The sequence below is a fragment of the Neophocaena asiaeorientalis genome, unplaced genomic scaffold (assembly GCF_003031525.2).
Source record: "Neophocaena asiaeorientalis asiaeorientalis breed wild unplaced genomic scaffold, Neophocaena_asiaeorientalis_V1.1 scaffold256, whole genome shotgun sequence".
Classification (NCBI taxonomy): Eukaryota; Metazoa; Chordata; class Mammalia; order Artiodactyla; family Phocoenidae; genus Neophocaena; species Neophocaena asiaeorientalis.
In genome coordinates, this window is record NW_020185324.1 from 6,992,985 (window position 1) to 7,015,249 (window position 22,265).

The window sequence follows — 22,265 nt, forward strand, 5'->3', positions numbered from 1 at the left end:
GGGAACTAAGATCCCACATGCCGCAGGGCAACTAAGCCCGGGCGCCACAGCTATTGAGCTCGCGCGCTGCAGTGAGAGAGCCTGTGTGCCGCAAACTACAGAGCCCACATGCTCTGGAGCCCGCACACCACAGCTAGAGAGAGAAAACCCGCACGCCACAGCTAGAGAGAAGCCCGAGTGCTGCAACGAAGAGACCGAGCGCCACAACGAAAGATCCTGCATGCTGCAACTAAGACCCGACGCAGCCAAAAAAATAAAGAAAATAAATAAATAAATAAGATAAATACATATTTAAAATACATTGGAAGGATGGAGGGGAGTTGTAAGCAGGCTGCCTGTGAGGGGCTACTTACTGTGATTTTATCTGCAAGTAATTTTAGAGGCAGAAGTTGTGATTGACCTCTTAGTACCCAGCTGTCACAGGTATAAATCAAATATTGTGGTTTAACTTTTATTTCTTTTTGAGCACTCTTAGTGGATTCTATATGCATATCTATTTCTACTACCTTTCTCCAAGAGCTTTTATTTCTGCCAGAAATATTCGGAGTTGGAGGCAAAAGCTTGGTTTCCTAGGTGTAAGTCAGAAAGAATATTTTTAATATTCTGGGATACTGTGTGCATGATCCAGGAGCTTGGTGCTTGGTTTGTAGGCAGGTAGGTTCTACTGATTGTTTTTTAGTGATGTGGCGATTGGAAAATTTTAGAGCAGCCATTTGAGGGTGCTGCTGGTATGACAGCAGTGTTTTCAGTGGTTTACTTCAGTACGTTTATCCAGGGTCATGTCTGTTTTCCCCATTCCCCCACCACAGTAGTGCTTGTCAGGGGGCTGGCTGTCCTTCATAGGAGGCCACTTAAACAGAGGAAACACGTCTCCTCTTGTGTTTCTGTAAATACAACAGTCCAGGAATCTAGATTTCTGCCATGCGATAAGAGGCTCACCAAGAAAAAAGATAATTAAGTGTCGGCATAGAATTTTTTTTTTTCCCTGCTATAGCTGGCAAACCTTGCAGACCTTGAAGAAACGAGAGAAAAGAAGTCCTTCTTGCAGTATTGACTTGTTTTCTTTTTGCTTAAGCATTACTCGTTGATTGAGGAAAACAGTTTATGAGATTCTTGCTTGACTGTGAGAACACAGCCTACACCAGCTTTATTAGGGCTGTGTTGTTCAACAGTGACTCTGTGATACTAATACTTTTGGGTGAACGGGCACATGTATAGTCAGTGATTCTCAGTCTTTTCCTCAGGACTGCTTATGCTCATAATCATTTTGAGGACCCCAAAGAGGCTTCATTTCATCTCCTTTCTTTTCTTTTCTTGAACTCCCTTCCCTTCCCTTCTCTTCTCTCCCCACCCCATTTGCCCCCTTGCCCCTTTGCCCCCTTTTCCTTCCCGTGGATTTACCTTAATGGTACTTATTTGCTGAAATTTAAAACAGGGAAACATTTAAAGTAACAATCATAAATGCATAAACAGTTACATTTCTTTTCTTGAATTCATCAATTAGTTCTATTTTCTAGGTTAAAAACCCCAAATTACTCTCATCTTTATTCATGTTTTCTATTATTAAAACAATTATTACTTTTTGTCCTTTTTTAAAAAAATTTTTTTAATTAAAAAAGACTTTTTATGGAAAGGCATTTTATTTTAAATATAGCAGTGTGTACATGTCAATCCCAAACTCCCAGTCTATCCCTCCCCGCCCCACTCCCCCGCTCCTCCGTAACTGTAAGTTTGTTCTCTAAGTCTGTGAGTCTGTTTCTGTTTTGTACTTATTTGCTGAAAGTTAAAATGGAAAAATCTAAAGTAACAATAATAAATGCATAAACAGTTACATTTATTTTCATAAGAAAGTAACAGTTTTCCCAACCATAAAAATAAAGAGAAGAGCAGCATTGTTTTATATTTTTTGCAGAGCTCTTTAATATTGAGTTTAATGAAAATTGGATTCTCATGTCTGCTCTGCATTCAGTCTGCTGGGCCATGTTGTTCTGGTTGAGGTATATTTGAAGAAAGTCAAGCTTACTTGGGATACATGGTTAGAAGGGGTGCAGTATTTTAATAGTCATAAAACTTGACAAATGGTGGTTTTTTAAAGATTAGTTGCAACATGAAATCTGAAATCCCATCAGTGAACTTTTTGTTCTCTATTAAGCTAAAAATTCATCGGTCTGTCTTGCACTTTGAGTGGCTCTTCTATGCATGCGTGATTTTGTAACGTCATGCATTGGTAAACAAAGATCTGTGTCATACAGGTCTTTTTATATAATATTTAAAAATTACATTTGTTATTATCACCATCAATTCCATTAGAAATAGCTTTAATTATTGGGAAGCTGTCAAGCTCACAAAAGTGGATACAAATTTTCCAAAGTTCTAATTTTGACTCAGAAGCTTGAATTTCATCATTGTCAACAAATACTGTCAGTAGTTTTTTTGTTAAAATGAAAGCTTTCTTTGTTCACGTTCATTGCTGTCAGATACCCAAGTCTGAATAACCATAGCTTGTCTGTTAGTCATTCGTTCAAGTAAAACTGGTGTTCCATGAAAAAGGCAGCTCATTCAACATGCGATTCAATTAATTACACATGTGCTTTTCCCAAGACAACCATTGAACTTCAGTGTGCGGCAGAAGTGCTTTATGCATATGCATCCCATTTTATTGCACATTTAATAAAATTGATATTTTTTTCTTTTGCTTCATCAAGGCATTGTTAAGAGAACAGCCCCCCACCGCCAACTGCAAATTTGAGATAGTCAAGAATATAACGACTGCATTGGTGCCACTGCCTTGATTCAAGCTAAGGCACCAACAGTTTTACCCTTCATAGCTTTTGTGTCACCATTACAGATGTCAGCAGTGTGACACAGGCAAATAACGTCTTCGTGTTATTATTTTTTCAGTTTATTTTTTTAATTAATTTTTATTATAGTTGCTCCTTCATGTTATTATGAAATTGACAATACAGACCTCATGAAATTGTGTTGTGTGTCTCCTAGAGTACACAGACCTTACTTTGAGAACTGCTGTTACACTGTTAGCTCTTCTTTTGTTCTTGTTGAGAATTACAGTTGGGAAAGAAGGGAGTTCTATGCTGGTAACATTTCCCAAATGTTTTTCCAAACTTTGATGCATTTGCACCAAGGGACCTTTCTGTTGCCTCATTCTCTCTTGATTCTATAGCAAACTGTGGCACTCGGGGTGAGACCCAGAGCTTCTGAATGTTGCTGTGCTGGTATATTAAAGAGATAATTATAGTAATAAAAACATGGGTATTCATTGAATGCTTACAATGTCCATGTCCTTGTATGTTTTTTTTTTATTTGATATTTGTATATATTGTGGAATGATCACCAAAATTAGTCTAGTTAACATACATCACCACACAGTTACAAATTTTTTTCTTGTGGTGAGAAAAAGATCCACTTTTAAGATCCACTCCGTTAGCAACTTTTAAATACACAATACAGTATTAATCAATCAATTACTAGTTGACTATTACTAGTTAACTACTGATATATTGATATCTTAATATTATATAATAGTTAACTATTTTTTTAACATCTTTATTGGAGTATAATTGCTTTACAATGGTGTGTTAGTTTCTGCTGTATAACAGAGTGAATCAGCTATACATATACATATATCCTCATATCTCCTCCCTCTCCTTGTATGTTTAATATCTGCCCCTGCCCTCTTCTTTTGTGAAGGTGTTGTGAAAACTAATTTGATATTTAAAAAATCTTTAAAACAGTGTGGTCTATTTTCATTGCCTGACATCTTACAAAATGCATCATATAGGGAAGTAAATACATACCAACGAGATTATAGTGTAACTTTAGAGGTTCATTAGTTAACTATAGTTGAAGAGGAGGAGGAGAGGAAATTCCTAGGCATAGTGATGCCAAATGATCAAAACACTTAGAAGCTACGATGCAAAAAACATTTTCCCTCTTCCGTATATTGGAAGATAGAAAGTATTTTTTTCAAAAGTAACTGGATGAAGAAGGTACACTAAAAAGAGACCAGAAACAGGAAAGGTGTTTAGAGGCTGAAAGGGAGGATTTTCATTTGGAATTGTGTGATGATGAGAGTATTCAGATATCCTGAAAGTACTTTGCCCCCCAGAATATTTGAGGCTTGTAGTTTACATGAATATCGTGAGTCTGGGAAAGGCAATAGCTAAGGTTAGTCTATTCTTGAACAATGCCATGGTTCAAAGGTAAGCAAGAGCTCTTGGAGATAGAGGAGGGGTGAATAATTTGATGAGATAATTTCAGGAAGACAAAATACTTACCGTCAAGAATGTGCCAATGTTTCTGACTTTTAAAACTAAGTTAAGGGCTTCCCTGGTGGCGCAGTAGTTGAGAGTCCGCCTGCCGATGCAGGGGACACGGGTTCGTGCCCCGGTCCGGGAAGATCCCACATGCCGCAGAGTGGCTGGGCCCGTGAGCCATGGCTGCTGAGCCTGCGCGTCCAGAGCCTGTGCTCCGCAACGGGAGAGGCCGCAACAGTGAGAGGCCCGCGTACCGCAAAATAAATAAATAAATAAAAATAAATAAAACTAAGTTAAAATCTGAATAATCATTATCATGTACTTATGATTAAATGCCGTTTCTTTTTCCCCTCTCATAAAATTCAGCATGGAATTGACAGACAGATCATATGAAAATAAGATAATTGGATGGATTTTACGTAATAACATGTGCATTATATAATCACTTCAGAATTTACAAAGAATTTTAGCACTTTGGAATTTGAAAAGAAATTTTACATTTACTATTTCATTTTAATATTAAAAAGAAAAAAAACCCCTGAAATAGGTGAGAAAGGAATAATCACCATATGAGAATCTATCTTACGGAAAGAGTTAGAATTTAAAGCTAGGTCTTTGGGGGAGTTCCCTCGCGGTCCAGTGGTTAGGACTCAGCGCTTTCACTGCCGTGGCCCCAGGTTCAATCTCTGGTCAGGGAACTAAGATCCTGTTAAGCCTTGTGGTGTGGTGGGGGGGTGGGGGGAAAGCTAGGTCTCTGGACAGACAGTTCCTGTACTTGGGACTGCACAGTGTTCCTGCCATGCCGCTTTGCATACTCTGGCCTGGAGAGCATCCAAACAGAAGACAAATGCTCTTTGGGCCAGAATATGACCTCATTTTGGGGCAGGACAGCTGTAGAGCAGGGTCCTCTACCAGGTCAGTGTTGAGTCTGAGGACAAGTTCAAGGTGTGTCCTAGATCAAGTCTTAGACCAAGTCTGCCAGAGGGCTTGGCACACACACTTTCCTGCTCTCTGGCTCCATTGTTAAGAATTGTTCTTTTCCTGTACTTCTTGTTCATTTTCACTAGGCTTTTAGGAATTAAATATTTCCTTAATCCCTAAAAATATTTTGAGAACTCATCACCTTATCTTATGACCATCTAAAGGAATAAAAGCATCATCCGTCTTGTGAGTTTCCATCTTTTTTAATAAAGCAAATGATACGATAAATTCATTGTGAGCCAATAAGTAGAGTCCAAGTTATTCAAACCCAAGGATTTTTTTTTTTCAGTTTAGATCTCATTTTTAGTATATATGTTGGAGATATTAGCTATTAGACTTTTTGGTATTTCAAGTTCCTGGTTAACTTTCACTCCCATCTTTCATTTGTCAAATTTTGGTCTTCACAGTAAGTCTTCTATTGTGTATTATAAGGAAACTGAGGTGGAAACTGTTAACGTTTAGTGTCAGATTACTTTATTTCAAATGTAGGCAAAGGTTCTTACCTTTGTTTCAAACACTGCCTCTGACTGAATGCTAAGCATTTCCATTGTAAATAATAATGCTGCTGCCGATACCGATACCGTCACCACCACCAGGACCGCCATGGAAACAGGAACGTTCCCTTTTGCTTCAGTTGGCATTTGATGTCTTTTGAATTATTTACAGCCTAATTTAGCTCTTCCTATTTTCCACTTGAGCAAATCCACTTTGACTTTTTCTAAAACAGGTAAGTCAACAAGGCAAGGATAGGAGCACATTAGTTCATAGGTATACCCCTTCTGGGACTTGAGGACATTGCTCTACAGTATTTATTTGCAGCACTGAGACAGCTGGTGAGGAAGTTTAGAGTGTATCACAGCTGTATAGACATCAAGTACTAGAGGTAGCTGTGGTTGCTCCCACCCGCTTCCATATACTGTCCTCTGCTATGGGCATGAGGAATTTTTCCTCTTAACCTGTTATGTCTTTCTGTATTTTTCTGGCCTTCTATAAATTTTTGTAAAATGTCATTTTTGTGGAATAGATCTATGCCTCTTTCATGTTAACAGATATACATGCTTAAGAGATTTGACCCTCTGGGAAATCATATTGAACAAATGAGATTTAGCATAGGGATTGTCTTTTATACCCATGTAATGGCAGTATATCGCTTGGCACATGATAGGTGCTCTGTAAATGTTATTTTCATGCATTTTGAACCTAAAAATTAATTAAATGAAATACAATTAATAAACTTTTATTAAATCATGCACAATGTTAGGTCAGAAAACTAAAAATATCGGTAAGACAGGTAGTGGCTAGCAAATTCCACTGCTAGCTGGAAGATAATCTCACACATATAAACCCTTTTACCCTGGGAGGTATCATGGTAGCACAAGAAAATGGAAGGAGTGGAGTTGAGAGGAGAGAGCGGTTTAGTGATTCCTGGCAGGGATGGGGAAGGAGTGGAAAGGAGGGTGGTCTGTGTGGCCGTTGGATCTCAGGTGATGATGCGGACGATGAAGATTTTGTTTCACCTCTCGGAATATATTTGAAAGATAAAATAGGTTTCCTGTCTGACATTAATATCACAGGTACTTTGGAGTGTGTGCTTCTTTTATAATCAGGGTTATTGTTTTAACCTGAGTCCCCTGCTCACTGTGTTTTCACACCCTTTCTCTTAAGAGTTGCCCGAGGTTCCATCGATTGAGGAGGAAGTGGAAGAAACCGAGTCTTGGGCAAAGCCTCTGGTCCACCTTTGGCAGACGAAGTCTCCAAACTTTGTGGCCGAGCAAGAGTATAATGCAGCCATGGGCAGAATGGAGCCGCACTGTGCCATCTGTGCTCTGCTCATGCCCTACTACAAGGTAGCCAGCGGGAGGGGCCCCGCCCACGTCTCCTTTCACTGCAGCACTTTGTGTGACTGTGAAAACACAGGTGAATCTCTGTAGGGTTAGTAGGCACATGAAAAGGAAGACATTAGTACTTCTGTAGCTAGTGGCTATCATAGAGCAGCAAATGGAATTCCTGAGTGCCACTTGAGAGACTTTTCTGTGACAGTGCTTTATCATTTTTGAATGTCTTGGTTTATTTCAGTCAAGGGGCAATTCCAACCTTTCTTTCCACCCCTTTCACCAAGAAACACAGAGCTTAAAGCTTAAGAATAGTAGAAGCTTACAAAGAGAACTTAGATCTAGTCTCTGCTCTATGTTTGAAAATATTACTCTCAATCATATAAATGTCGGCTCTGGGCCCACATTTAAAATATCTCTCTTCATCTTCCCATGTGGAACATGCAAAAGACACAGCAGGACTCAATGCAAACTGAATTGTCCAGTTCACCCTCATCAGCCAGCCATTCATGATATTATTTTCAGAAGTCATTTTGTATATGTTATGCTGATAGCATCTTAGGTCAACAGAGGGCCACATTCCCCAGCACTAACACAGACAAAATGATCTTTCAGAATCTGGTAAGAGTAAAACTACCAGATCCGTTTTTAGATACAATATATTTTAAAGCCTGTTGATGTGAACATTGTGTTCTGGGTTATATTTTCACTGATAGAGTCAGAAATATTTTACTCAAGATCACATCATTCCTGGAGTTCCACATGAAGTAATTCTGGTTAGACGTTTCAGAGCATGAATATGTGTGATGTGCCCCATTCTCAGACCTTTGTAAATAGAGGAAGTAGTTCATTCACTTGTCTTTGAATGTGACACTGGTGAGTGATTAACCTTATTTTTATTTCCCATTTAGTCACTAATTTTCTGTATTTTCTTGGAAAAACTTACCTTTATATGGACTCTTGCTTCTGTATCATAATCTGCCTGTGTATTTCCCCGATAATTAAAAAATTCCAACTAAAATGATAAGATTTGGGGAAATTTATTAATATAGGGTCTCTGGGGATAATAAGATAGTTCATTAATTAGTTTCAAATAAACACTGAATATTTGTTGTATATTTTGGTGAGAGGTGACGATTTCTTTTTGAACATTATCCTTTGTTATTTAATGACATTTGCTAGATCTTTCCGTCTCGCTGTTTTAAAACTTTGTGGTGAGTCAAAAAGCCTTCAAAAACTCTAAATACTGTTGTACAAATTAAAACTGAGGTCTTTGAAGATACGCCTTCAGGTGTAACCAGGTAAGATTCTTCAGTAAATGAAATCAGATCTATTAACCTAGTGCAAATAAAGAAGCAAAAAAAGTTCATCAGAAGAATTGATGCTTTTCATGAACTATGTATTTAAGAACCTAGTTTTAGTAGCTCATCGATTTCTGTACCAGCAGATGTACAGAATACCCTCTCATTCTTACAGCTTAGCTTCTGGATGGGAGCCTGAGGAGCGGCACTGATAAAGAGCTAATAGTGGGTCTGGGAGAACAAGGGGAAGTACAGCAGCTGGAAGTTAGTGGATTAACAGCTATTAGGGGATTTGAGTGACCAGAGCAAGTGATCTGAGCTCTTTTCCATGTTCTTCGCTCACGTGGAAATATTCTGTTTTTCAGCCAGATAGCAGCAATGAAGAAAATGATTCTAGATGGGAGACAAAATTAGATGAAGTGGTTACTTCAGGAGGAAAGACTAAGCCCCTCATTCCAGAGATGTGTTTTATTTATAGCGAGGAAAATATAGAATATTCTCCACCTAACGCCTTCCTGGAAGAGGATGGAACAAGTCTTCTGATTTCCTGTGCAAAGTGCCGCGTACGGGTTCATGCAAGTAAATGAGTCTATCACTCATTAATCGCTGGCTTTTCAGTGCTTCACATAGTCTCTATTTCTCACCCCTTTGTAACCTGCCAAATCTATCACATTGTACTGTTGGCATTGTTAATGGTTAGATCATTCTTTATCACATTTCTTCTAAGAAAGTATGAATGGGTGTAATCATCCTTTTTCCTCCAATTTTATGTGGTATCAGTGGAGAACAGATCTGGTTCTGTTTGTTTGTTTGGGGTCATTGTGGGATTCCTTTCACATGCTTGAATTTTACTTAAAGTTTGTAAAAATTGAGTTTTAATCTCTAATGTTGATTCATGACTGTTTTCCTTTGTTACTTTTGAAAGAGAAATGAGTATTCTTTTGGTGATTTGGGGAATTATTGTTAAATTTAATTATCGAGTTAAAATTTTATTCTTTGTAAGGGTAGGGAGATCTTCATTGCCTTCCCGGGGGAAAAAGTGCTTAGAGTTGTTTTCCCCCAAGACTGAGAAAGTTAGGCTCCATACCTGTCTCAATTTGGTGTTTTTACATAATTGCGTTAAGTGGCATATACATTTTTTTAGATTGGTCTGCCATTTAAATCCTCTAAAATGTATAAAATGGATCTATTAAACATTGCAATTCTATTTTAAAGCATTTTAATATTCCAACTCTTACCAAGTCAGATGTTCTGTTAACGTTCTTATGTATGGTGTGAGTCTGTCAGTGTAGTATGAATGATTTATGATAAAGGTATTACCTTCTATATTTACCCCAGAGTAATACCAGTCTTGTGTTAAGGTTGAAATTGCCTGGCTATCTAGCATTTATTTATTAGATACTTTCATCTTCCCCAAGGAATTTGAACATGATGTGCTTGAAATGTAATTATATAAAACTTCTTATTTGCTTCTATCAGTTTGTAACACACATACACATATATATACACATTCACTCTACGTGATTATATTTATATGAGAGACAGTGCACCATATCACAAACAAGTTTGGATTTAATCTTGACTCCAGAATGCACTAGCTATGCAATTCAGCCATAATATTTTATAAACATGTGCTTGAACTAAACACTTTATGGTCTTGGGTAACTATGATAGGCTTTTCTTTGGGTAATTACATTTCTGTTATTTTCTCTTCCCGTGTCAAATGTTATAGAAATTTGATATTAAAAATTACTCCTTTAAATTTTACTCATTTAAACCTTTTAAAACTCTTTCTTCAGGAAACCAGAGTAACACATGTTTGTTGATACCGTATAATTGCTACATGTATTTATATCATCAGCTATCTCTTTACATCGTTATTTTGAGTCAGGCATGTACTGAATGGACAAATAGAATTGAAGACAGCTCTTCATCACTAACTATGAATTGTGCATCCTTTGTTCCTGTCACTGAAATTAAAGCTAATCAAACATAATTTTTGAAATGTAGTTTTACATTACATTAATTTTATGCACTGATTTTATGTACATAAATATTGTGTCACAGTTTATGTATTGTCATTTTAAAACTTCCCCAAACTTTGCTTCATAAATTGCAACTTATTTTGAAATATGTTTTGCATGAGTAAAGGACTAGACTTGACAATTTAGAAGTCTTCTAATCACACATTAAGTATTGTCATCGGTGTTCTTATAATAACTGTTGTGAGCACCGGTAACTATTAAGATGCACACTCTCGTTTTTTTCTGGCAGTGATAATCCTATTAGCTATGAGGCATGGGAACCAAAAGTATCTTTGAGCCAGCCTTGCTAATGTTTTGTTCTAAGCAGTGAGAATCAAAAATGGTATGGTAGGCTGCTGTTCCGATTTTATTTATTCAGTGCTAAAATGTGTAATATTGTCAAAATGCAAAAGACTTTAATTAATGGATCCATACTATTATTTTATAGGTTGTTACGGTATCCCTTCTCATGAGATCTGTGATGGATGGCTATGTGCCCGGTGCAAAAGAAATGCATGGACAGCCGTAAGTGGCTAATTTTAGTATCTTTTAGCTCCTTTTCTCACTCCATCCACTGTGGGTCCATTTAAATCTAGTGGTCAGGTAAGATAGTACACAGTGCTTTTGTGTGCCATTCCACAGTTACCTGTATTTCTTTGTCTTCTCTTTCCAAATCATCCTACCTGGTAGCTCTATATCCATTGTGGAAATGTTAAATACAGTTCTAGGCTCACCGTTTGCTCAGGAACCTATGGAGACTACTGGTTTATTAGAGCATGTCCAAAGTATTGCTTCATGTTCTTGCCCAGCTCTATTTTGCAATTCTTGAAAATAAGTCTTCTAAGTAACAGTGAAGGTGGGAATCTTCAGTGACCTCTCAGGAAACTGTGCTAATTCACAACTATTCCACTAGCGTGAGGTCTTCCCCGCTTATTCATTCGTACATTCATACTTTAGAAAATTTTAGAGTGTTCTGTGCTAGGCGTTGCTGTGAACTTGAGATAGAAACTTCAACAACAAATGGTTCCCCACTTGGAGAACACAGATTTCTCTTCACCTAAACTGTTTTTCCTGAAGACCCTGTTGAAACTTTAGCTTACATCCAAGCATTACGTTCCATTCTGTTAATCCACCATGTCACCCATTCTGCCATTTGATTATGTGCTACCTTAACTTTTCTTAAAAATTCTCTTTCAAGAGGTATCAGAACATGTTTGAAAGTGAAGACCGATCCGATCTCAAGACTGTATCCCTCACTCTTGATCTCAGAGCAGATGCTCAGCTTGATTTTGATTATAATAGTAGCATTTGCTTTATTCCTTAATGATCTCTAATGATAATGAATTAAATTTCCTTGCAACCAAAGTTACAAACCGGAAGGACAATGCTTTACATGAGGACAATTTATGTCATGATTATGTATGTTTAGCTCTCAGTGTTGAAATAGACATATGGTGACTATAAATTAAAGGCATCTGTGAGAATGTCTTTCTGTATGATTTTATTGCTGGCATTCACTCTGGGTAATGAGGGGAAAATGGGGCAAAATATGGACACTCTTTATAGTGCAAATAATCTGATTTCATATTAGAGGTAACATCTCCAACTTAAGAATTCTTTTCATTAGTGGGACCAGATAACATTTTGGTATTTCCTTTGCTGTGTTCATTATGTTAACAAAAACTGTATAAATGTACAGCATCTTTAAAACAGCCATGAAGTCCTGCTATAATAAATATATTCAGCTCTTATTTATCAAGCTAGTTCTATTCATATTATATGAGCCAAAGTAAAGCCTTGTAGAGTCAGTTTTACTAATGATATCCCCTCATTCACCCTGAAGTATAGATTTAGAATTTAGAGATATTCTAATCCAGTTCACCAAGGCATGAAGAGTTCTCTGTTCCATCCACAGTTACTGCTTGGCTCCTGTGCTCACACACCGAGCAGTCCTGTTACCCAAGGTACTACTGTCCTTTGCATGGCAGAGCCAGGGCCAGGCCTAGGCCAGCCACCCTGATTCTAAGGCAGCTTCTGATCAATTATGTCATTTTCCTTTAGCATGTCTACAGAAGGAAATACTTAATCACTCTGCAACTGATCTGAAGCATCTTTCTATTAATCTTAACCCATCCGCACCCTCAGAAAATACAGTGTGCCTTTTGTATTTTAATATTGATACCATGTAAATCTCTCTTAATTTGCAATAAAAATGGGAGCTCTTAAATACAGCTTTGCATTGATTTTTTTAGACCTACATAATTTCTTAGTTGTAATTGGAAATTATCTGAATTCTCAGTGAGCCAATTGTTTTTTCAGTTTATTCGTTTTGAGTGAACTTTGTCCATGAAGCTCTATTTCTAAATTTTTCTCCTGAGAAATAATTGAATTTTATTTTAATCGTTGCCGAGAAGTAACTGATAATACTGATATTTTGGCTTTAACACCCATATTTAGTGTGGCATTGAGTGTTGCAATATTAATTTTTTACTAAGCACTTAAGTATGATTCTTTGGATTTTGTGGCTGAAATGATTGCATTTTGAAAGTACACTTAGAACTTGCTTTCTTAGGAATCAATCTCACACTGTTAGTTTTAGGTTCCAGAGGAGTCCTAGACCTCCTTTTATTGATAAATAGAAGCTCTAAAAAAGCTAATGGAAATCTAACGAAGCAGCTGAGGTCAAATGCTATTTCATTGCTGGCTTTTATTTCACTAACTCTAATTACTAATTGTTTCCTGGGATTTTCTTTTTAAACATGGTTTGTGAAGGTAAGGCTTATTCATCATGAACACAAAACACTCCAAGAGCATATTTTGCTCGGGATATGTATTTATACAACAAATGTGATTGTTTCAGTTAATTCTGTTTCCTTTTATGATTAGTGCTTTGAGTATCTTGAGGTAAGAAAAGGGTAGCCTGAAACACCTTGTATTCATTTTCATAAGGTATGTGTGAGAATTGTATGTGGTAGTTCTATTTTTTAAAGATTCTTCTTAAAAAGAGTGTCTGTTGATGGGTGAATGGATTAAAAAAAAGGTTGTGTGTGTGTGTGTGTAGATACACACACATACACGTACAATGAATATTATTCAGCCATAAAAAAGGAAAGAAATCCTGCCATTTGTGATAACATGGATGAACCTGGAGGGCGTTATGCTTAGTGAAATAAGTCAGGGAAAGGCAAATACTGTATGCTCTTACTTCTATTGGAATCTAAAAAAAACCTGAACTCATAGATACAAAGCATAGATTGGTGATTGGCAGGGGCGGGGGGTGTGGGTGAAATGGGTGAAGGTGGTCAAAGGGTACAAACTTCAATTACAAGATGAATACGTTATGAGAATCTAGTATATAGCATGGTGACTGTAGTTAACAATGCTTTATTAGATACTTGAAAGTTGCTAACAGAGTAGATCTTAAATGCTCTCACCACAGAGAGCAGAGTAGATCGTAAATGATTTAATCACAAAAGATAATTATGTGAGGTGATGGAAGTGTTAATGAACCTTATTGTGGTAATTATTTCTCAATATATAGAAATAGCAAATCATCACATTGTAGAACTTAAACTTATACAATATGTCAATTATATTTCAATAAAGCTGGGAAAAAAAGAACACTATATCATAGAGATAAGTATCAATTATTTAAATTTTGGAAACAAAGACATCTCAGTGATTATTTCATCCAGTCCCAGACCATAACTAAGTAAATAAGTTCATACATTAGAAGATTCTGTCAGCTTCAACTTGGGCTTGGTGGGTGAGAATGTACATAAGGCTGGAATCAATGTTCACAGACCAGCTGTCTTTTTATTTACCAATTGTAAAGCGTGGAAGTTGCTCCGGACCAAACTGCCCTGCTAGTTTTTAAGTAACTGGAGGCCAGAACTTTGTCTCATTTTTCTCTATAACGCCCCTAACACCTGGTATAGTGTTGGATCATTTCTGAACTTGCAGAGCCTTTATCTGTGACCTTGGTCTGTGACCTTCAGTGCGCTCACCATTTCCAGTTTTGGTTTAGTCCTCACTGTGTTTCATTTTGCTATTATTTCTTTACTTTAGCCACTTATGTCATCTAAAATAAGAAACAACAAGCTGTATTGCAGCTTTACCTGCATGTGTTAGAGGGAGAGATTAGTTACAAATTTTGAATAACACCCTAACTTGGATTCTAGAATCCTAGCTCCCTGCTCACATTCAAATGAAATGAAATGAAACAGTGAAATAATTCCCCACATACCTGTCTCTCCTGACATTCAGGTTGTATATCTCATAGTTCTAATTAAATATCATTGTTTTGTGCCTGTTTGTCCCATTTCAGTACTGCTCAGATAAATAGATCTGTATGAAAGCTATGTTTGCGTTTATTAGAGTATTTTATTTTGAGCCCTGTTTGTTTCCAACCCTTTTGTGATTACGTAATTCATTTTGGAGCCATTTTTACTCCTTCATTATAGTAGCGCTTTAGAGTGCATTCCAAACATTAGCAAGTTCTGTTTTTAGGTGTTGAATGTCATTACTCTGATTCTAGAATGTGTTTCTTGCTATTTTGAGTCTTAATTTGAATCTAATCACTTTTGACCTAAATTACTAGAGTTTTGTGTCTAATCTGTTTATGGATTTCCATTTTATAATGACTACAAGTTACTGCTAATTAAAAATATAATGTAATATTCTCACTGTAAAATTACAGAATTTGTATTGCTTTCTTTCAGGTTTTTTTCCCTACCATTTTCTTTTTTATCCCTATTTTGAAAAATTGTTTTTGAGTCTGAGTATTTCTGTAAAATTCCTGAACTCTACTGTAGGGCTTCACTTCTAATTATGAAGGAGGATGTTAGTTAAATGTCTGGAAATGAACTGGTACCTTAAATACTTTTATTGTAAAAAATAATAATCTATGTGCTGAATACTCTGTAGAGTATTAAGAGGTAATATGCTAATAAATCACAGGAGGATTTTCTATACTATCTTCTAAAGAATTTATAAATGGAATTCTAAAGAATAAAATATAAGCAGGTTAAGAGGTTAAAGAGGAATATGGATAAGATTTTCTCTTTTTAAAATTTAGGAATAATGTAGCTTTTTGGTGGTTGTTTCTTTGCAGGAAATCTGGATGTTTCTTTTGTGGTGGGGGTCACTGTGAGGCTTTGTTTTAGTGCCAAAATGGGAATGAAAACTTCATGGGAAGATTGGTAATTTAACATATGGGAAGTCACGTCATACTCAGATTTATGACTCTGACAAATCTTGAGTTGCCAGTCTTCTGTCCAGGGTAGCATTAAGCCTGTGCTGTAGGTTTTCATTGTCAGTGTGAAAAAGTCCAAGTAAAGTATCATTTGTGCTATGCCTTACTAGGGAGCTTTTTAAATCACCATATGTAATTCTTGGGCGGAAGGGAGGGGTAGACACAGTAGCTCACATACCTATAATCTAAAATCTTAATTACAGGAAGATTTAAAAGCAACGTAATGAGAAGGTTCGACTAGAGATGTATATCTAAGGCCTCTTCTCACCCTAAAATCCGTTGATTCTGTGTTGTTTTTATTTCCATTTTGCCTTAATTAGTTTTCCTTAAGAATTGGGCACCTTCAAGAAATCTAAGTTTATTCCTGTATTTCTTAACCTGGTCAGAGGTGATGAGTAACAGAAAAGTATAGGAATTGGGAGTGACACTGGTAATTATTGGCTGGATCAGTGTAGATTTTATGTGTTCAAGGAAACTTTCATTGTTTTTTAAAAAGTGACTTTAAAGGCCTTACTATAACTTTATCTACCTGATGTTCAGGAATCTGTGGCAATGCACATCATCCTCGGGATTTCTTTTTATTTCAATATATCCCTTTGCTCTTAATTTAGGAGAATTTGTTTAAATATTTTCGTTGCAAAGTAATAGAATGAAATACACAGTTGTATATTATATTGTTGGGTGGATATTGCCGTGCTATGAAAAGGTAGATTTTGAAATGGAAAATTAAAATAAAACACCTTAAAGGTTAGAATTTTCATTCTGTATAATGAAATACATGAACTAGGTAATTGCACACATTTATTATCTATTGAAGAGCATTTATTATACTCTGTAGAATAATAAGGTTGTACTATATATGTATAACAAACATAGCATTCTGTTTTGTTTTGCTTTTTCAAAATGGTTTTAAGAAATCAAAACCCAAACATGAAATAGGTTTTCACCTTGGCCACCTATCTATTCACTGTCTTTATTTTGCTTATTTGTTTTTTTTTTTTAATGGACTAACAGATATGAGCACAGGCTATACCTTGATAATCATTTGGAATTAGCATCTTCTTTCCTTTTACAAAGAGTGGAATAAGCAATTGAAGTGATTAAAAATAAACATTTTGGTGCTGTTTGTTTATTTTTATTGCTTGATTATAAATTAGTGGCATCTATGGATTGAGTAGTGGTTGCCATTCATGCCCTCCAAGGCTGCACATAGCTATTTTTTGGCCTTTGAAAGAAAGTGAAGTGTTTTCTCTGCATGAATCATAATCACAAAGTTAAAATCTGGAAGTACCTGAGGTACTTACTGGTCTTTAAAAAACCCAACCCCACAGTGTTGCTAAAGCTTATGAGCTAAAGAATCTATGTCATTTGTTGGAACACATTTATCTGAACTCTTAATCTTTGGAATATACCTTAGTCTTTTTTTTTTTTTTTTAATTTATTTTATTTTTATTTATCTTTGGCTGCATTGGGTCTTAGTTGTACGCATGGGCTTTCTCTAGTTGAAGCGAATGGGGCCTTCTCTTCGTTGTGATGTGCAGGCTTCTCATTGCGGTGGCTTCTCTTGTTGGGGAGCACGGGCTCTAGGCGTGTGGGCTTCAGTAGTTGTGGCTCACGGCCTCAGTAGTTGTGGCTTGCGGGCTCTAGAGCGTAAGCTCAGTAGTTGTGGCAAACGGGCTCAGTTGCTCTGCGGCATGTGGGATCTTCCCGGACCAGGGCTCGAACCCATGTCCTCTGCATTGGCAGGCAGATTCTTAACCACTGCGCCACCAGGGAAGCCCATATACCTTAGTCTTAACTCCCTACCCTTAAGGCTCAGGTAAAAATGATCAACTTCTTGGAAAGTTGGTAACTCATCTTTGGGAACGATGAGGTCCCAATCCCTATAACTCTATGTACTCTGGCTAATAATGGAGGAAGGTGGTCTAATAGGTAGAGTCTGACTCCTACTTTGCATTGAGGCTGGTCCTATAGATAGGGGCGTAACTGATACGAAGCAACCCTAACCGCACTCTGTTAAATCTGAAGGCAGTGCTTTCTCTTCTTTCTCTCTGACATGGGAATTCTCTTAGGGTAGAGATAATTAAAGAAAATGTATGTGGCTGAGGATTATGTTACCCTTATCGCATAATACAACCATTATATCGCCTCTCCAACTCCTCAAATAAAAATAGTGGTACTGATAATAGATGTTAGAATTGCCAGTCATTTGGCTCTTGGAAGTCTTGTGTTTTAAAAAAAGTAATAGTTTCATTTTAAAATGTTTGACCTACAGATTCAGAATAACTGCTGATTTAAATATAAACCAATATAAGTAGCAAGGATAGAATTTTTCTAGCTTCCGTAAAATTTAGTACTGGCAAAGACTAAAGAATTCTTCATCTATCTCAGAAATTTCATTTTACAGATACTGAGCCAGGGGTTTGAGAGAGTAACTTCTTTGTCCAGGATCACCCCCTCTATATGGTAAGAGAGGCCAGATTCATGGCAGTACTCAGGCCTCTCACTCTCAGTCCCACACTCTTTTTTTTTTTTTACTCTTCTCAGTTACTTGTTTTTAGAGTGGAAAGAAGGCTGAACAACCGGCCTAATTCTGAGCAGTGTATCTGAATGATTTTTGTTTGTTTACATTGAAAATAAAGTCAGCACTAATAGTGTAATATGGAATGATTAGTGTTATTGGGTGGTTGAGTAGAGCAGTATCCTTACTCTTTCATATTGACTCTAGTTTCTGCCTGGAGGACCTTTCCCAGAGCTGGATAATCCCCTGAATCTAGTTTCCCAATTGACAACCAAGTTGGCAGTTTTCTTTAACAAGGAGCTCTGAATTGGCTTTGTAGATCAGAGCCATTGATATTTAGATTTGATGGGCTATAGCCTTGAGCGGTCGTGGTGGCACGCCCGCTCCCTGTGATGTGTTTTATGCTGTGTGTTTTGTTTTGTTTTGTTTTTAATTCCATGGGATACTGTCAAGACCAGGTGGTGGGAGGCTGTCAGTCTGAAAGGCTGACTTTGATCCTCAGACACAGTAAAACCAGTAGAAAAAGAAAGGCTGTATTCTTGTTGAATGCCATGGCTGTGTGTAGCCAAGTGGTTGCTTGTGCCAATTCTCCTCTCCAGTGAGGTGTCCCTGGAAGCCGCTAGCCAGACCACACTCTCCCATTTGAGGTGATGCATTTGAGTTCAGAATTACCTTTTCCCTCCTGAGGAGGCAGATTTTTCTGAACAGCTGCAGACTTAAACCTTGGCTCACAAAGGCCAGGGTGGTAATAATTATTTTACTTTAAGCAAACAGAACAGCGCATTTGAGGATATCAATTATCCTGACAGCATAGCTATGATGTGGAGGCCTTTCTGTTAGGGAACTGCTTACAGGCTAAAAAAGTCACAAATCTTTTTTTTTTTTCTGTTCATTCTTCTCCCTTTTGCTCAAAAGACGCAATCCCTCCCTACCCCACTTTGGTAATGGAGAAAGAGAAATCTACATAGCTTTTTGTAAGTGGAACTATATTCATAAATAGCTTCTTGATTGAGAACAAATGCCTCATTAATCTTAAGTGCTTCAACCAGAGAGCACAAGTAAAGTCAGGAAGAATAATGACTGACATTATGGGGAGCATAGCATACTGCACTGCACACCAGGATGTGCATGCCCGGAGGTCACTGGGCTAAAAGGCACATCTCCTTAGCAATGAGGAAAGAGATCCCTAGGAAGCGTGGAGGGGAAAAAAAAAAGTGCAATGCAGGCGTTTCTCATGAACGGCAAAAACTAGTCCAGTGGCAGGATGAAGAAGTCATGTACTTTGTTATTTGCTATCGAAGGTCATGCTGGGAAGAAAGAATAAACCAGCTGGGTTTTTATTTGAAAGCCAAACGTTGTACAGTTTTAACAAAGTAAGATGTATGTTCAGTTTCAAGTACTTTGCTTAGGATCCTGGAAATACTATTATGTAAATGCTGTGAAGTTCCATGTAGATTACCTCTGCCCAGTCTTAAATTATAGAGGTGCTTCTCCTTGCTATCGAGCATATGCCTGGCTTGCTATCAGATAGGTGCTCTGCAAACCTCAAAGTAAATTTTATACTGCTGTAAGGAATGACATTAGAAAGATAAATGGTTGGGGGGATGTAATTTGAAACAGAGAGTATGATTTTCTCTTCTGTTATCGTCCCTTCATACATATGGCTGTATGATAGTATTTAAATTGTTAAAATGTAGTGAGAACATCTCCCCCCCACTCCCTGCCGCCGGCATGTCTACATCCTAAACCCTGGAACCTGTATGTTATGTTGCATGAAAAGGGAATTATGGTAGCAGATAGCATTATGGTTGCTGATCAGCTGGCTTTACAAATAGGGATATTATTCTGTTTACCTGGGTGCATTCAGTGCAATCAGAAGGGTCCTTAAATGAGGAAGAGGGGGGCAGAAAAGGTCAGAGTAATGTGATGTGAGAAGTGCTTGGCCTGCTGTTGCTGGCTTTGAAGATGAAGGAGGAGGGCCTAGGACCAAGGCACATGGGCTCCCCTAAAAGCTGCAGAGAGCAAAGACATAGATTCTCCCTGAGAGCCTCCAGAAGAGAGTGACCTGCTGACACCTTGATTTTAGCCCAGTGAGACCCATTTTGGAATTCTGATCTACTGAACTGTACATACTTATGTTGTTTTAAGCCACTGTATTTGAGGTGATTTGTTGTTGCAGTAACAGAGAACTAAAGGGTGTACAGTAGAAAGACAGCCTTTTGAAAGGGTAATTAGTTTTCACTCTTAACCATTCAGCATTCCACTAGGTATGTTGTATTTTCAGTGCCATCTTTCATTTTCAGGCATCTTTCTCTGACTACCTTCTGTCTGTCTAGCCCACACCCTCTGGTTCTGGGACTCCAGCAATCCTTTCACCTCACTGTGACGTATGATTCAGTAATGCTCCCAACTTTTCAGTCTCTCCCTCCCCTCATGTCCTTACTTCTGTTTAAGCTGCTATATTTCCTTGCACATAGCTCCCTTGCCACTCTCTGACTTTGTTACTCTTCCTTGGTATAACTCAACCCTGGTAAATCCAACTATCTATCCACTCTGTACCTGCACCTCTGTAGCTGAGTATGGCTGTGGAGAAACACCCCATATGCAGACTGCTCTTGCTTTCAGTTTGTAACTGGAGGTTGGTCCTCAACGGTGTGGGTAATTCATGTTGCATTCCCATCACTCATTCACTCTACTACTCTCCTGATTGACTGTTTCATATCTTCTTTCTCCTCAATCTTCCCCATCTTCTCCATCCTCACCCTCACCTCATGAAGTGTCTTCATATTCATGGAGAAATGGGAAGACACCAGTAGAGATCTTAATGTTTCTACCTGCTTCATATCTATAATATCTCTTCTCCTAAGGCCATCCGCTCTCTTATACACAGGATCATAGTTACAGTAATTCATCCCTTTCTCACCCACATCCCTTCTCCAGATGATTCTCATTATCATCCACACACTGTTATTTTTTCCATCTTCAAGTAAACCAAAAAACCCTCTCTTGATCTTTCTTCCCACTAGCTCCCACTCTATTTCTCCACGCCCCTATATATATAGTAAAATTCCTGAAAAGGCTTATCTTTAGTCACTCTCTCCGACCTTTCTCCCCCACTTCTCTCTTAAATTTATTCCAGTCATAGGCTTTGCCCCACTTTTTCTTAGAAACTTCTGTTGATCACTGTCTCCTGTTTGAAGCAGTTCTCACTTGGCTTCCAGGATCCTGCACTCTCCTGCTTTTCCTCTCACTCCCCAGAGTTCAAAATGTGGGCCTCTTTTCTACACTAACCCATTTGGTAACCTCATCCCATCTCATAGCTTTAATGGTTGTAAACAGCATCTAGGCATTGATGGCTTGGGCATTTCTGGTCCAGCTCAGTCTCACCCTTGTGGCCAACTTTATGATAGCATCTCCTCTAGCATGTCCAATAGCTCAAATTCACCCTGTCCTGAACTGAATTTGAGATATTCTGCAGGCTTCCGTATCTCCAGGCCTTCCAGCTGCTGAGGCCAAGAACTTTAGAGTTAGATTTAATGCTTTCTTTTTCTCATACCTCATATCTGTCTGACAGTAGATCCTGTCTTGTCTACTTTTAAAATGAATCTAGTATCCTGTCCACTTCTTAGTCACCTCGGCTGACATAATCCAGACTAATTTGCTCATTACCTGTTTCCTGGATATGGTAGTAACCTGCTAACTTCTCTTCACCCTTCTACCCTTGAACCTTTGTTGTCTGTCAACACAGCAATTGGGATGATCTGATTTAAAATATAAATCAGGTTATATGTCCTTGGTGCATTCAAACCTTACAGTGGCTTCAGGCCATCGACTTTTTTTCATGGCTTATGAAACCTTACCAGATATTCTTTCTCTTACTTTCTGGTATCCTTTCCTATTAGAAAACGCCAGGATCTGCTGCCATCACCTTTCCCTAGAGAACTCCATGGCCCACTCTCAAGTGCTTAACATCCTTTACCTTAAATAATCTACTGATTTAGTTTGTCTTCTCTCCTAGCCAGAGTGTATCTTTGTCATTCATTGCTGTTACCCAGTGCCTAGGACACAATATTGGTGA

At 37.8% G+C, this 22,265-nt stretch overlaps 1 protein-coding gene across 3 annotated transcripts in view; it reads left to right on the forward strand.

The window, feature by feature from the left end:
- Positions 1 to 22,265, forward strand: part of KDM4C (lysine demethylase 4C) — a 400,986-nt gene that overhangs the window by 234,263 nt on the left and 144,458 nt on the right. For 2 of the 3 annotated variants that reach the window (XM_024734252.1, XM_024734253.1), the window contains exons 13-15: positions 6,921 to 7,102; positions 8,754 to 8,967; positions 10,861 to 10,937. In XM_024734252.1, the coding sequence (XP_024590020.1) occupies positions 6,921 to 7,102; positions 8,754 to 8,967; positions 10,861 to 10,937 (473 nt within the window). Of the gene's footprint in view, positions 1 to 6,920; positions 7,103 to 8,753; positions 8,968 to 10,860; positions 10,938 to 22,265 lie in introns of those variants that run through there. The other variant, XM_024734254.1, reaches the window with a different exon arrangement.